The sequence below is a fragment of the Rhyacophila brunnea genome, unplaced genomic scaffold (assembly GCF_057557595.1).
Source record: "Rhyacophila brunnea isolate RB1 unplaced genomic scaffold, BYU_Rbru_1.0 scaffold_5, whole genome shotgun sequence".
Classification (NCBI taxonomy): Eukaryota; Metazoa; Arthropoda; class Insecta; order Trichoptera; family Rhyacophilidae; genus Rhyacophila; species Rhyacophila brunnea.
In genome coordinates, this window is record NW_028233170.1 from 31641569 (window position 1) to 31658650 (window position 17082).

Below are 17082 nucleotides of genomic sequence, written 5' to 3' on the forward strand. Positions count from 1 at the left end.
CGGTGTGGTCTCGCTCTAAGTAATAAATCCTTATAGAGCGGTCTTAAAACAAAGCAGTTATAAATGGATCACTTACATTCTCTTGGAGGTGAGCAACGATTTAAAGAGATAAATCAACTCCAGGTAGGCGGTTGGAGTGACGTAATTCTTCCGTCCCAGCCGGACAAAGTATTGCTCCGAAAGCTCCTGTGTGTCTGTATGATACATCTGACACATCCGGATGGCGGAATATCTCTCCACCTCTGTCAGCTCGATGTCATTCAGGAAGTGAGTGGCGACGGCCAGCAATGCATCAGAAGGCCATTCCTTAAACAGGCGAACCCATCAAAATTAATCAAAAGTGCCATTCAGTAAATAATAGTCCCGACCCTTATAATCGGAGATCACACACATATTGAAACACAACATAGAAACCCATACCATCAGACACTCTACCATAACTCCACCAATTTGGTAAAAATTCTGATATGAGGTTTGATTTTTTCGCTGCGCTCATGGAGACGTTCTTACAAACGAAAATCATATATTGTCCATCTTTAGTTTGGGCAAACTTGATATAAAATTTCATTGGCTTAAAACCACTCCATACTAATCTGGCGACACCTCATTGGCTGCATACCGTTTAATGACAACACAATGCACTAATTATTAGCCGCGTACTGACTGCGCGTGCAAATTGCAATCGCAGCTACTGCGTTTTGACTGATTCATTGACTTATAAAGCAAATCTATTATAATTATAAATCGAGAGAATATTAACTGATTCATAGATGGTATCGGAATCTCTCCAAATTTTAGTTTTTGATGTGTCTGCACTTGCTAATAATTCTTAATTAAATTATTTTGTATTCAAGACTGTTTGCCTAACCCTGTACAATACCCACTATAATAATAAGACACAGACTCACCTGAAACCAGTCGATCGTGCAGTAGTTGACCACGGCAGGAAACTTTCTAATTCTGGTTCGTAACGATGTTCCGGCAGGGCTCATGGCCAGCACCATGTGTAGCTGCTCACGAACATTATTCACAAAGAAACCATTCAGTGCCGGTAGCGTTCCGTCCGTCTGCAGGGACTTGTCTCGTTGTTTGTCTATCTAGATAAGAAGTTAAAAAAAAATTATCCACGTGTATCATAAATAACAAGGTATTGTGAAGACTAAAAACCCATTCAACCTACACAGAGCAGAGATTAATCATGAGCAATATGTAGGTAGGTATATTTATACAAGTTTTCTCTTCATGCGTTTACACTTACTATGTTGAACATACATAATTTGGAAAACACTTCTGAGAAATTATACAGTAAAACCTCGTTAATAAGAACACGGATAATTCGAAATTCGGCGTAATTAGAAATTTTTGCAAAAAAAAGTCCCTTGAACATTATTTTCATATAAATCTATACCTTTAATTCGAATTTCGTAATTCGAAATGATTTCAGAGTCCTGGCATATAAAAATATTCAATAAATCATAATAAAGTACACTATTTCATGAGCCAGTCATTGAAAATTGTGACAGATTTTTCTTAAAACATCATAAACTACTAATTTTAAGAAGGTAATATAAATAGTCCTGACATTTTATGACCCATTAACACATACGGAATCGGAAATTTCGTAGGCACATCTATGATCGTAAACGAAATTAATTAAAATCAAAAAGAATTTTTTTCATCAAAATTTTAATATTTTCCCCCCATACATTTCATATTTTGTAATTTGAATTTTTTTCGATTTTCGGTCCCTTGGAATTCGTATTAACGAGGTCTTACTGTATTAGGTATAACCAACAGAAAAAATCCTTTTGAAAAAAGTAATACACCCCCGCAGGAAATGAACCTGCATCTCTCGGGTATAGCGCCCACGCACATTGACCACAATGCTAACGGAGTCATACTTGATTATGATAAATTTTAGCAAATGGCTTTTAATACTCACTGAAGCGCTACATTGGTGATCGGCTTTTGTATTTTAGATCAAAGTAGGTACATATTACTTTAATTACTAACCGACGTCAGGGATCACTCCAAGCTTTTTTGTTGGAACTTACTTGAATTTGCTAATAATTTTTGATCAAATATGATCATGATGACATATGATCAAATATATATATATATATATATATGTATAGAATGTAACATTCTAATTATTGAACATACATAATTTTGAAAACACTTCTGAGAAAATATATTATAACCAATAGAAAAAATCTTTTTGTAAAAAGGAAGACCAACGGTATCTAACTTAATTGAGACAAATTTTAGCTAATGGCTCTTAATGTTATTGTAAAATAATTTTTGTTGATTCCATAATATTCTAAATAAAATATACAGAAATTGTTACATAGGTATCTTTAAGTAATGTTCAATATCTTTTATATGCTATTATAGATATGAAAAAACAATCACGTAATAAATGTATTATTGTATTTTTACATCCAGCAGTATTAATTATTGTTACTGAGCGAGGGCGCAATATATGCTAATATTTCAAATATTTGTCTTATCATTATACTGTGATAGACTCAATTCCAATTACGAACACCGGACAAACTTTTGATGGTATATCTATAGCTATTTAACTGAAGAGTTTTATTAATTATCTCGTAAGCAATAGAGAATTGTAAACATAGCAGATATTGTAGAATCAATGACATTATGTTTTCACTTACCACTCTCATTCTCTCACAAAGATCTGCCTTTTCTTCAGCATTAAAAAGATTTGGAACTTCCCCAGAATTCAAAATATTATTGATATCCTCCAAAAATTCTTCTTCCTTTATCTAAGAAAATAATAAATGTATTTTATTATACAAATCTCTAAAAATAACGAGCATTATTTGGTTTTTTACAAAGCAACATAAGACATAGTTCATTTGAATGTTGGCAATTTTCTTCACAAACATATACACCTAATCCAGGGGTTCTTAACTGCATGTGCGCCCCCGGCAAAGTATTAAATAACGACTTTCAATACAGACAGACATTACTAAAATTGCTAATTAGATAGTGGAAATTCCTCAAGAAGACAAAGTAATCTCTTTTGAAAAAAAGGAGCTTACAAAATTAAATCCTGTTCTGGTTCCATATATTTGTGTGAATCTTTATTTTCCACCATGAACTTAATAAAATCAAAAGCAAGATCTCGACTTACAAATACTAACCTTGATAATTGTTTACGATTGGGATTATCATCTTACTCTTCTGACTTTGAAAAGTTAGTAAGTAAAATGCAATATCAAAGATCGCACTAATAGCGTGTGTTATTTTGAATACTTTTTTTTACTCTTTATTGTATTTTATCTCTTTTTATTTTCTATATGTAACTGTATGGGTGTTATTGGTGTATTATGCTTCTTTTGTAAATGCCCAGGACAGGCGTCTAAATGTAAATAAATGTATAATCTACCGATATAATAAAATAGGTATGTAACACATAATACTTAAATTGTTTTTTTAGAAATCCGATGTGCGCCCGCCACCGTTATCCCGAATCTCAAATGCGACCGCTACCGCAAAAAGGTTAAGAACCTCTGACCTAACCTAACCAAATCTAATTACTCCGCAGACATACTAAATTAAGTTTAGTTAACACACCTGTGATTCGATAAACAAAAATATGACATGCTGATCCGGCATACTAGCCTTCCTTAGAAGTGATTTTAAATCATCACGCCATTCGTGGAAGCCATACTGACGGCTCATCTCAACCTTAAAATGAAACATAATGATCAAATACGTACAATCGATACTTATTATTATTTTGCACACATATTATCAGCCAAGTAGAGATAAATCAAATTACAACTATAGTCTTATACTGTAGTTATTATTATAATATAACAAATAAAGTAATTACTTGGAATAGCTCATAATCATTGATATGTGCAGCAAGTCTAGTGAGAGATTGTCTTCCAGATCCCCCCAATCCTATCAGCAGAGCGTGAGATCTCGGTTGAGCAACAATTCGACAAATTCGACACACATGCTCCACAGCAAATCTGTAATGAAAAAATTTTTAAAATATCTATACTGCACCATATTCACTATAGACTCAATCGCTCATACTCTGTGATATCTTCATACTTACTGGTCTTTTCCATTGTTGTTAAGGCAATATCTTTACCTACCAGAGGCACCTAGCGGAAAAATACGAAGCTTGCAAATTTGAGACATTTTTTTGATAATTGACAATTTCAGCTGTGTTAATTAATAAATATATATCTGAAAACATTAAAATTTTATTTAGGTATGGTCCCAATATTGAAGCTCGATTTGATATGAATAAAAAGGATTTCAAGTTATACACATTTACATTTTTATAAAAATCGATGTTTTTTAAAATGGATATAAAAAAATATTAAAACTATGAATTAGTCAAAAATCTGTCAGGTGAAGCTTAGAAAACTTAATAAACCAAATTTTAATAATAAATATGACCATAAAATATACGTAATAATAAGATGGGGTCGATGGGGTCCTGCGACAAATCAACATTTTATTACATTTTTTTACAATAATTGTAACTTTATCTTTGACTTAAAATAAAAAATCGGTGTGTGTACTTATGTACTCGCGTTAGAAGTTATACTTCTTTGGCGTAACAAAACAAATTAATATTACAGTGGATTAGGTTGATGAAAACGTACGCCATTAATCTGTGTCTCATATAGCACATGTTAATTTATTGTAATTTAATTATTGTATTGGACCAAAACTCATCTTTGCCATACAGCGGTTATAATCGATTCAGAAGTGCCCATGAAGAATTAATAAGAAAACAAAACTTGTGATAACCTAGATTCTTCGACTAGCTCTTAATTAACTTTTAAATTACAGACGTAAGAAAACCATTGAAGCACTGTTGGTTTATTTCTATAAATTTTAACTTATATTACTAAATTATATAATTATTTATTGTTGTTTTTATTTTTAAAGTAACAACTGCCACTATAACGTTTAATCATTTGTTTACGTAAGGAATTGCAAATGGCTGACAATAATAAATTCGCTGCCTAGGCAACGGAATAATTCTAAACTATAATATTATACTGTATAACCGTCACGATTGCAGTATCATACTGTGGCGTAAAGGTAGTGCGTTCGGCTGGTAACCGAACAATCGGTGGTTTGAATCCAATCGAATGCGTTTTTTTCGTGTGAAAAATAAATTATGTGTTACATGTCACACGCCAAAAATACACTCTGATCTGATTTTCCAAACGCGCCAAAAGAAGTATAACTTCAAAAATATTTTTCTTTTTAATGTTTCCAGATATTTATTTATCAATTAAGGGGCCAAGTGTGTACAAGATTTTTCGTGTTTTTCTTCAAAGTAGCAACTACGAAAATTATTAATAAACTGCGTTTTAAAATGAAAACAATATTATTTTACATCTCGCTTATACTTGCATAAAAAAAATATTGTCTCCCTTTCTCGTATTGCATTTTCTGGAAAAAAACAATCAACGTAATTATATTTTGTAATTTGTAATTTAATTGTCCGCTATTTATATGTTAATTCAATATAAAATACTAAATTAAAATCAGTAATTCAACAGACTATACTATCTTAATGGAATCTACAGCCTTATATTATATTTTATGACCCGACACTATGAAAAATAATGGTGGACTAGTAATAGTTAGTGGCGGCCGGTGACAAGAATATGAGGGAGTGCAAGAAAGACTCACTTATTTATGCAAGAAGTCTATCATCCGATCCTTGGATTTTGAAAACACGTCCATAACATGAATATTAAGTGTTTTTCAATATCAATAATTGTTTTTCTATACTTAGCATCGCAAGAGCATTTAACCTGTCTTGAGTCATGGTATTTTTCAAAAAATTTGAGAAACAACACTCACTTTCCACTCTGAAGTCGGGGATTGCACAAATTATTTTTAATAAGGTAACACTTTAGCTAAATACGTCCAGTAAATTATTATTCGTGAAAAGTTGAAGTATCGATAATGCTCCATCAGTTACGTAGAAATCTTCTCTACTGTATAAGACTACTATTTCATTTTTAAGTTTAAATTTGTCAATAATGTCATATATTGAGGTTACCATATTAAAATCTGTAGTTGAAAAATTTGTATGATAATCCCGGAACTTTTCACTAAAATACAATTTGGCTATTACTAAATGACCTTTATATTCGAAACGATCTTTCGCTTGGTTCACTATAATGTTGCATACCTATATTATTGCATACATTGCATATCACAGAATGGGGTAGGTTATTGGGTCAGCGTTTTTTCGTTGGTTGAATTTGTGACATGATTATTTTCTCGAATACGTTGTATAGAACACGTGAAATGTTCAATATACATATATATCTCCAACACATCCTTTGGCCTCGATTGAAGTTGTTTAAAAAGTATATCACAGTTTGGCATAATTTTGGTAAAGAACTAAAGTAACCAATAGTTAAAATTATTGTCTTCGTTTAACTACCGTAACAGCATTCCAGCTTGATTGATGATATTGGCGTCTAAATTTTCAGATTCTACTATTTAATTCCACTTTCAGTCCAGTTAGATTTCCCCGAACAACAGACACGGAAAACAAAATACGGCATTAAGATAACTACACCCGCACAACCATTGTGTTTTTGAGTACATTTGCACATTAAATTTCCGATTAACAACTGTACAATTTTGAATTAAATTTAAACATGGCAAAGGATGACCTGCCACTTTAATATCAAGCCGTTTGGAAAAATCGTGACGATTCTCTTTAATATATGTGAATGAATATACGGTACTCATTTCTAGATGGTAAATATTAATAAATCTATACTATAAACCCGACCTGGTTAGAACGTTGAACTAAAATGGAACTAAACTAACTGACACAAGCATTGACATGACGTTCGTCATTATAATAAATTAGCTCACAAACTATAAGTCGGTGCGTGGCCCAAGCAGTTATGTTGGAATATTATTATATTGGCCAGTGTTTCCAGTCCAAACATCAAGTCAATTTTTGTATCGTACACTGGAGAGCAAACATCCTCCTAAGAAGTAGCTATACATTAACATCGTTTCAAACAAAGACTTGTGTAGTCTTATAGAACTTTTTTGGTTTTGATTCTAAAGATCTACCATCGTAAGTTGGCAGCCGGTCGAATTTGAAACTAAAATTGTCTATCGAGGATAAATTTGTTACAAATGCCATTTAATTTTACAACATGTTTCTCGAATTATGGATTGCATAATATTTGTACAGAAATCTACTACCAATAAAAAATTATAAATTACCATTTTTTTTGTTAGTTATGGTAATATTCTCAATGTCATACTAGCGCCCTCGCTGAAATGCCAATTTATGATGGTAGATCTATACTAGCTTCATTTTTTCTACGTTTTTTGTTGTGCGTGGAGAATAGCGTAATATTCAAGGTACACTCGGAATTTTGCACCTCGGCGCGTCATCGATGGAGTTATGTTTGTATTTGGTAGGCGGTAGCATTAGCGCGTCTTTTGCTTAACACTTGTTGAAACACGTGCGGAATTTAAAATGGGTGATTTCATATAAGTTTTTGATATGGCAGTTATCTTGAATACATGGGGGGTTTTATATTATATATTCATATTTAATCTATGATAGGAGTGCAGCGCACACTTTGCTCCTTTACTGGAGCCGTCCTGGGTGACGTGTCAATATGCAATGTGTGCAGCACATATGGGAAACCGAGTCAAGAGGCAGGCATAGAATTATTTATCTCTCTGCGCCATTCCCTCATTTATTCGGAATAATATATTCATTAATTTTCTTATCTATTTTAGATTATTAAATGCATAAATATTGCTAAGAAAAATGTCAATTGAGTCGCTTAGTTGCCAAACCTGCTCTGGGTGATTTTTCAATAAAATTAGTTTTGACGTTTTGTACGTATGTGCTATATCGATAGGTCTACCAGCCTATCGACATGCAAGTTATAAATTCCACCCTATTTCGTCAAAAAAATCAAAATGAATATTGACTTGAGTCGCCAAATCCGCTCTAGGATAAATAACAGGTTACTAAATCCACTCTACACAGTCGACCAATCAGACGTCGCGATCCAAACCATGATTCTTACTATGCAAACTATACACACGTCACCACTACTAGTATTAACATTATCATAAATGCACAAAACATTTTTTGTGATTTACTCGAAACTTTAAAAAAACCTCCAAAGCGGGTTTAGCGACTAAGCAACTCAATTATTATTCATCGATGGGTAGCCAAATACACCAAAACATTATTTAGAATATTTAGATAAAAATTCACAAATATTGCGTATGCCATAATACATAAAAAATGAATCGTCAAAACTGTCATAAACGTCACTTTCATGGCTGCCATCTTTCAATGTACCAACATAAAAAATATTAAGTTTTTTAAAGTTACCAATTCAGTCAGAATAAAAATATTGAGAAATCTCCACCAAGTGTTAGAGTTATAATTACCTGAACAAAACTAAATTCATCGGTTTCTTCGTCATGTTATTGAATTCAAATAAGAATGACTCGACAGTTTTCGTCAGATGATCCATATCCGTCACTTCCATATAAAATCTGGTATCGGCTTTAGGATTGGCAAAGTCACAATAAATAAGTTTGCGGAGTTCAGCATCACTGATCTAAAAATACCACACAAATAAATTATTAAATTATCATTCTATGTATAACCACACCAAATGCACTTACTGAAAAATATTTGGTGCAGGTTATTTACCACCACCAAATGTTTGAATGTAGTAAGAAAAAGCTGTAGGATAAAAATTGAAAAAGTCAGTTTAAAGAATTGCATCAGTAGCCTGATACTGAGTACCTCCGCAACACGGAAGTACATTGGAACATGTGTATGTCTGAGAGCGATTGAAGACACCTATCCACATTCCAATGTACTTCCATATAGCGGAGGGAGGTACTCAGCATTTACCTACTAACCAAATATTTTTTCAAAATTTATTTTTTTACCCAGTCTCTCAAAAGGGTACCGACCACTGATGTAGATAGTGCTTGTTACTTTTTAAAATTAAATTAAGCTCTATATCCAAGTCATATTAGAAAATAGTCAAAAAATATTCATTTATTTATTAAATTTCTAAAATTATGACATTAAACCATACACAATTTTAACGTTTGCAGTTAATATTTATAAAATTGTCACTATTGCCGCGGCAACCGTTGGTGCAGAGGCAGGTTGTTCAGCTGCTAACCAAAAGGTCGGTGGTTCGAACCCACGCGGGCGCATTATTTTTTCATGTGAAAAAAATATCTAAAATTATAATTTTAGATATTTTATAGATAGAAGAATATTTTTTATCGTCAATTGTTTAGTCTAAGCAGGTCTTGATGAATTATATCATTAACATATTAATAATAAAACGTCAAAAAGTTATTTTGCATATTACAATATATATTCACTTACGTATATTTGTCTTACTTAGGTTAAAAAGAGCCTACGGCATGTGGTGTTCTCAAGCGGTCACCTATCCAAGTACTATCCGCGCCCAATGTTGCTTAACTTCGGTGATCGGACGAGAACCTTAGACCGCTCGGTTGGTAACATTCTGCGTTACACTCAAATTTTGTGCACAGAATTATATTATAATTTCACGGCAAGCGGTAAAACATATACATGTTAAAAAGATTCCCTATTACCTTCTCATCACGATTTTCCGATAAACTTTCCAACATGCCATCAAAGTTTTCATTTAAGCACATTGTTGTAGCACTTCTGAGGGCTTCCACAAACCAATCTTTGTCTTCAGAATCAATAAGGCGATCGGAAAACACTCGCAAGCATTCGTGCACCCACAGTCGCTTCATCGCCTGTAGGGTTTCTATTACTTCAGGAACGGATAGGAGCACACCCTGTTATAAAAAAACATAACTCAATTAATTACCCAATGTCAAATAGCATCAATTCCACAGTTGTAAGCAAGTTGAGAAAGAGTTATCACAAACCTGGATGACTCTTGAAAAATCCCTCAAATTAAACATGTAGTGGGACTTTGATGGCGTCGGTAATAGATTAAGTCGGCAATTTTTGTATATTTCAAGAGTGGCCGACACCAATTCACTGATGCATGGATCAAATTCTTTTGAAAACCCTCTGAAATATTAAGAACAGTAATAAATATCAAGATAGATTTTGCAGGACTGCATAGCAGTGGCGAAGGATGGAGGTAGGCTGTGGAGATCTGACACACTTCGTCAGTCATACTTATTAATTGTTTTCATTGAACTAAGAATATAAATTGCAGATGGTGCCGGTTAGTTTTTAAAATTCGATTAAACATTGACATACAGTAAAACCCCGTTAATAGGAATATGGTTAATTTAAAATTCGTCATAATACGAAATTGTCGCTGAAATATAATCCCGCTGACGCAATTTTCATATAAAACCATTCTTCTTCTTCGATGGCGCTAGAGCTCAAGTCGAGCCTTAGCCTCCTCCACCGCCGTCCTCCAGCCGGTACGGTCCTCCACACGTCTTTTCCAATTCCTGATTTTTAGCAGCTGGTTGGCAACTTTTGTAACGTTATCACCCCATCGTGTGCGTGGCTTTCCTACTGGCCTTTTCCCTCCTGGGTTTCCTTCGAGGATCTTCTTCGGCTTCCGTGACTCAGGCATGCGTTGGACATGGCCTGCCCAGTTTAGCCTCTGGAGTTTTATGAAGGTGGAGAGTTTTGAATCTTGATATAAACGGTATTATTATAATAGTTCAGTGTTGTACCGAATTATCCACACCCCCACCATCATTCATGGGTCCGTATATCCGCCTCAGGATCTTTCTCTCAAAGCAATCCACCATTTCAGCGATTTTATTTTATATTTTATATACATATTTAGCGTCCATGACTCGCACCCATATGCAACGACCGTGCGTATGACGATTTTATAGAGCCGGGTCTTAGTTTTTCTGTGGACATTTCTGGATTTGAATATGGGCAGCAGTGAGTAAATGTGCGGCCCTTTGGAGGTGGTCAAATTCTTTCTTCACAATCTGTATGGATCTGCCCATCATGTTGAGGTCGTCTGCGTAACCAACCAGTTGGCTCGGTCTGCTTAATATAGTGCCGCTCCTGTTCATTTGAGACTTTCTAATAGCGGATTCAAGGGCTAAGTTGAACAGCATGAGAGACAATCCGTCTCCTTGCTTTAGACCCCGAGATACTTCAAAGCCCTCCGTCAGTTGGCCATTCACCTTCACCTGGGAGTGTGTATTCTACAGTGTGATTCTAACAAGCCTGATTAGCTTCGGTGGGTTTCAAAGTCCAGAAGGACAGTGAATAGTTTTCCCCGATTGATGCTGTCATATGCCTGCTTAAAATCAACAACAAGCTGATATATGTCCACATCAAATTCCCAGCATTTTTCTAGTATTTGGCGAACTGTGAAGAGCTGATCCGTTGTAGACCTTCCTGCCCTAAAGCCAGCTTGGTATTCACTTACTATGTTTTCCGCGTAACCTTCCAGTTTTGTCTTCAGAATCATTGTGAACGTATTGTAGAACGTATCTTTTATTAGGTCATCTTTATCTTCTGTTTCTGCGTGTATAATTGATGATCGATACGTTGAAAAATTTAGTTTTTAGTCTGAGTACACATATTCTTTCATTAATTGGGGTGAAATCTAGAATATTGCCTTTTATCTTTTTGTCAACAATAAAGGCAACTCCAAATTCATGGTGGCCCTTCTCCTTACTACTATGTAATACCGTGTGTGAGTTTAGACCGAACGTCCCGCTGCCCATCTATCTGGTTTCTTGGACTGCCAGAACATTAATTTTATATTTGTCTATTTCGGAAACCAGTTCCTTGAGGGCTCCCCTTCTATACAGTGTTCGTATATTCCATGTACCAAAAATCAAGTCCATGTTTCGTTTGCGAGGTCGTCGTGGAGATGTTGCCGGTTTCCGAGGCTTTGGTTGAGGATATAAATAAAAAGGATTTCAAGTTATACACATTTATATTTTTATAAAAATCGATGTTTTTTAAAATTTAAAAAAATATTAAAACGATGAATTAGTCAAAAATCTACACGACGAAAAATTGAAAACTTAATATACAAAATTTTAATAAGAAATGTGACCATAATATATAATGTAATAATAAGATGTGACCCTGCAACGAATTCACATTTTATTACATTTTTTACAATTGTAAGTTTATCTTTGAATTTAAAAAAAAAATCTTTTTAATGTTTTCAGATACATATTTATTAATTAATACACTTGAAATTGTAAATTATCAAAAAAAAATCTCAAATTGCATGCTTCATATTTTTCCGCTAAGTTCTCTGCTGGCATGCCTCTCCCCTTAAGTAATACATTCTTTTGGTCCCTACACTTGGTATTTAGCACAGAATTTAATTTGAGATAATTGAATCGGAAATTTGGCAGGGATATCTATGATCGGAAACAAAATTAATGAAAATTAAATTTTTCACTTTTTCAAAATTTTAGTATTTTTTCTCTCATACATTTCATAAATCATAATTCGAATTTTTTTTTCGATTTTCGGTCCCGTGGAATTCGTATTAACGCGGTTCTACTGTAATAATAAAGGAAGGTGGTTGTGGAGATCTGACAAAAATAATGCAGACTTTGTCAATCATACTTATTTGTTTTCATTAAACTAATAATACAAATTATAGATAGTTTTTCAAATTCAATTAAACCTGATACCAAACCATATTAGGTAAAAAATATTCTCCTATTTATAGAATATCTAAAATTGTGTAATGCCATAATTTTAGATATTTCATAGATGGAAGAATATTTTTATCTAATATATATTATGGTTTGCACTAGAGATGGGAAAACTGGTCGATTTTGAAGACTAAGTATACTTACTACCAGTATAAAAAAAACTTACTATAGAAACTTGTTCCAAAATACTTGCTAGTATTTGGAATACTATATAGAGCGTTTGGCGTGCGTATGCGACAAAAGTTTCATACTCAACTGAAACTAAAACCACATTGGTATTTGAAATACGTATCGGCTCAGGGAACTCAGACTGTGTATTGGCTTCAATAGAATCGTTAAAAATACGCCGAGCTCCGCTTGTCGAATAGTCCCATTTATTATAAAATTTTGAACACATTTTAAATTTGTGAGTTGTTTTTCTGTTAGGTTACAATATTCTTGTTAACAAAAATGAATAACAGTGTTTTTTTTTTTAAATTTATAACATGTTTTGAGCGGTCATATAACAAGCCTAAGCCTGTGCGTCATCTCACCACTGTGCTGCGACACAAAGTTTATGACCTATTATTCATACATTCGAACGCAATAGACTAATAAATTAAAATATACCTATATTTAAGTGCAATCTCGTTCGCCAGTATTTAATGTCAATAGTGTTGAAAGTCTACCAACTGGCGAGTGCACAGAACAGCTACTCGCGATGATATCATCACAAGTTTTTTGGAATAAGTTTATTGGGCCACACATACTGAGTATGGGTAGTTTCATCCGAAACTTGACTACACAAACTGGTGACAGTATTTCCAACTCACCTCTAGTTTTCACCCCAAACAGACGTTCAATTCAAATTTATTTATTTTTTACATACCGTGAACATTACAAATTGAAGTATATTTATATATATTTTGTCAGACCCAAGATTCGAACCTGGAACCCACGACATTATAAGTACCTAATGTATATATCATGGGCAATGAAAACAAATAAATATCACTAACAAAGTTTTATGTGCACTATTTATGTCAGATCTCTACTGCCTACCTCCACCCTCCACCACTGCTATATAATATAGCAGTGGTCAAACGTATTTGTTTTTATTGAATTAAGACTACAATTTACAGATGGTGTTAGCTAGTTTTTCCTGCCTAGTTTTGGTATACTTTGAGCAATACGACAAAATTGTGCACACTTTTTCATTCATACTTATATGTTTTCGTTGGATTAAAAATACATATTACACATCATATTGTTGGTTCATTTTTTTAAATTCATTAAGCCCTGCCTAAGCCAAACCTACCTATAAAATATCCAAAGTAATGTATGATTTAATTGCATAATTTTAGATATTTTATTGATAGACAAGTATTTTTTGACTATAATCTATTATGGCTTAGTTTTCGCACAGTTTGATTGCATTATAAAAACTAACCAAAACCATCTGTAAATTGTAGTCAATGAAAACAAATACGTATGACTGATAAAGTTTAGTGTGCACTCTTTATGGTGGATCTTAACAGCCTACCTCCACCCTTTGCCACTGCTATAATAAAGTGATTGCCACAAAACTCTTGCATTGACTGTGTACAAGAAAAAACATTGTTGTATAAATTCATCAACATCGGCAATGCAAAAAGCATTAAATGTCATTCATAAAAAAGCTGCCATTCATATAAATCATTAGTGAGAGTGATAATTAATATTGGAGTATAAACCTTGTATCCAAATGCCAGAGCATAATCTTGCTGAATATTAACATGAGAGTCGAATCGTCGAACTCGTCAATGCATAAAAATCCAAAATGTCGAGTGAATCTCGGAGTCACTCCTTTCATACCGGGTGTCGGCTTGCTCATTGCACACATAAACTGAAAAGAAAATCAAAATACAGTAAGTATTTATCAAAAACCTCTAAATATGTTTGATTATAAAAAAATATGATATACCTACCTACTGCTTTGGATTTGAATGTAAACCAATTATTTAACAGGAAATCATCTTAAACAAGACAAAAGATGCATATAGACCAGGAGTTGAGGAAGTTTTTTTAAGTGTTACCCAAAAATTATTTGTACAGTAGAACCTCGATAATTCGAAAAACGATAAATTGAATTTCGCCATTTTTCGAATTTTTCGTCAATTTTAACCTCCAAGAATCATTTATCATACAAAAAGTTCGTTATAAATCGAAATATTCGTTATTTCGTAATTCGAAATGGAATTTGGTCCTAAAGGCCATTTTTATCCATATAAATCGAAATAAACATACATCATAATCAACATGGTTTTCGATCTACTCGATCAACAGTTACCAACCTCATGGAGTACACTGAATACATATCTCGTTCACTAGACAATCATTGTCAAGTTGATGCAATCTATACGGATATGTCAAAGGCTTTCAATCGAGTTGATCATGATATTCTTTTAACTAAACTGAGTGCAGTAGGCGGATCTATTAATTTTGCAAATTTTTTTCAAATCTTATTTTTCGCATCATTGTCAATATGTCGAGTACGCTGGGTGTGCATCTGAAGTCTTTCAAACTCTTTCAGGTGTTCCCCAAGGATCAAATCATGGACCAATTATGTTGATGTACGGTAGCTAAAGACAATCTGTGCGAAAACAACACCACTACTGCATTTATGTTGTTTTCGAACTGACTTGAAACTTTGACTTGAAATAAAATCGTGTTGCATATTCACAATTGAGTTATTTTCAAAGAGAATGATAGGTCTACCCCATGGCCCCCACATCCTGAAGCGGGCCCCCAGGCCAGGATCTTTGACGGGCCCACCACCTATCGCTAAGGTTAAAGGCAGTCTGACGCTCTCCAGTGGCGTTTTCCAAATTTAATAGTGTTCGAGGTCAAATAAAATTCATTGTGTTTTTAGCGATTTTTTAACACATCAAATTAGTGAACGAGCCGCCATTGAAATATATTAGCTAGATACTGGTTGGAATTTTAGTTTCAGTATTGTCGTTTTGAGTATTCTCATTAGCGGAAGGCTTAAGGGTTACACAATGGGGTATGGAGAGATGCATTATGGGCATAACGCACAGAGATCAACAAAGAAATTAATGGCTAATGAGGCAATCAAAAGCATTGGACATATTGCTTCATAAACAGATCATTGTCATTTTTTTTTTATTTGTTTCTTTATTAAACACCACAACAGGCTGTGAAGCCCAATAAAAGTGGTAAAACTCTCAGGCTTGAGGAATTTACATATTAGATTATGTAAATATATTTTGACCTCACTGGGAATCAAACCCAGAACTCTGTGATGGAAGGCCAGCGCCTTGCGCACTGCACTAGGAGAGCCGTCTACAAATTGGACACGTTGGACAAATTTCATCATCATGGTACCCAAGAGATATTAAAAATTTTTGAAGGTGACCAAAATTCCGCTGGAATGATAAGATAATTATATTTAGTGGATGTACGTGGCAATGAAAGGATTGAGAAAAATGGAAACAAGATGGAACGACCTTCGTCCAGTAGTGAATCGAGAGTGCCTAAGATGATGATGGCATATCATTATAGGATGAAAACTATAGCAATCATACCACTCAGCATTATAAGTGTCAATAAATACATTTCCTCAATAACCTAGATCAAGAGTGTCTATTATGATTTATTGAATTGCGACAATGTCTTTTGTAATGTATGGACTGCATTAGTATAAATAGCAAGGACGATTCATAACTTGTTATAGTCAACCGTCATTCACTCGAGTCCAGTCTCGCGGTCTGATTAATCTCTCGATAACATCAATCTTATCAGTGTATCCGTACCGTGATTATAACATTACTCCATCATCTTTATCATTGTATATATTTATTCTCGTATCGATAAATAAACTCTCTCCTCAAAATTTCCAAGCAACTCCGACTTTATCTCCCTTCATATACCTCATCTTTCCCACAAAACAAAGAAACATCAACTTGTGAGAGTAAAAATCTTCATTAATTATTCCCGCATATACAGTAAAACCTCGTTAATACGAATTCCATGGGACCGAAAATCGAAAAAAAATCGAATTACGAAATATGAAATGTATGGGGGAAAAATATTAAAATTATAAAAAAAAATTTTTTTTTTGATTTTCATTTTAATTTCGTTTCCGATCATAGATGTGTCTACCAAATTTCCGATAAAAATCTGTGCAAATACCATGTGTCATTAATCCATAAATTGAACTTACTAAGTAGCTAGAATTATAGAAAAATACGAAATATTTTTTATTTTTCCAATTTGTCAACACAATTATTAGGCATTGGTTCTCTAGTAAAACTATGTGAAAATCTAATAAACAATCAACAAATAAATACCTATAGCCCTGAAACATGTGAGTTATTG

The 17082-nt window shown here is 33.7% G+C and overlaps 1 protein-coding gene across 1 annotated transcript in view; it reads right to left on the reverse strand.

Annotated features, from left to right (window-relative positions):
- The window catches only part of LOC147066309 (dynein axonemal heavy chain 7-like), a 145475-nt gene that overhangs the window by 54893 nt on the left and 73500 nt on the right, over positions 1-17082 (reverse strand). The window contains exons 38-46 of the mRNA XM_085956032.1: positions 14436-14587; positions 9973-10120; positions 9667-9879; positions 8467-8639; positions 3863-4004; positions 3601-3714; positions 2676-2786; positions 909-1097; positions 77-306 (exon numbers count right to left, since the gene is read on the reverse strand). Coding sequence (XP_085812158.1) covers positions 77-306; positions 909-1097; positions 2676-2786; positions 3601-3714; positions 3863-4004; positions 8467-8639; positions 9667-9879; positions 9973-10120; positions 14436-14587 — 1472 coding nt within the window. The remainder of the gene's footprint in view (positions 1-76; positions 307-908; positions 1098-2675; positions 2787-3600; positions 3715-3862; positions 4005-8466; positions 8640-9666; positions 9880-9972; positions 10121-14435; positions 14588-17082) is intronic.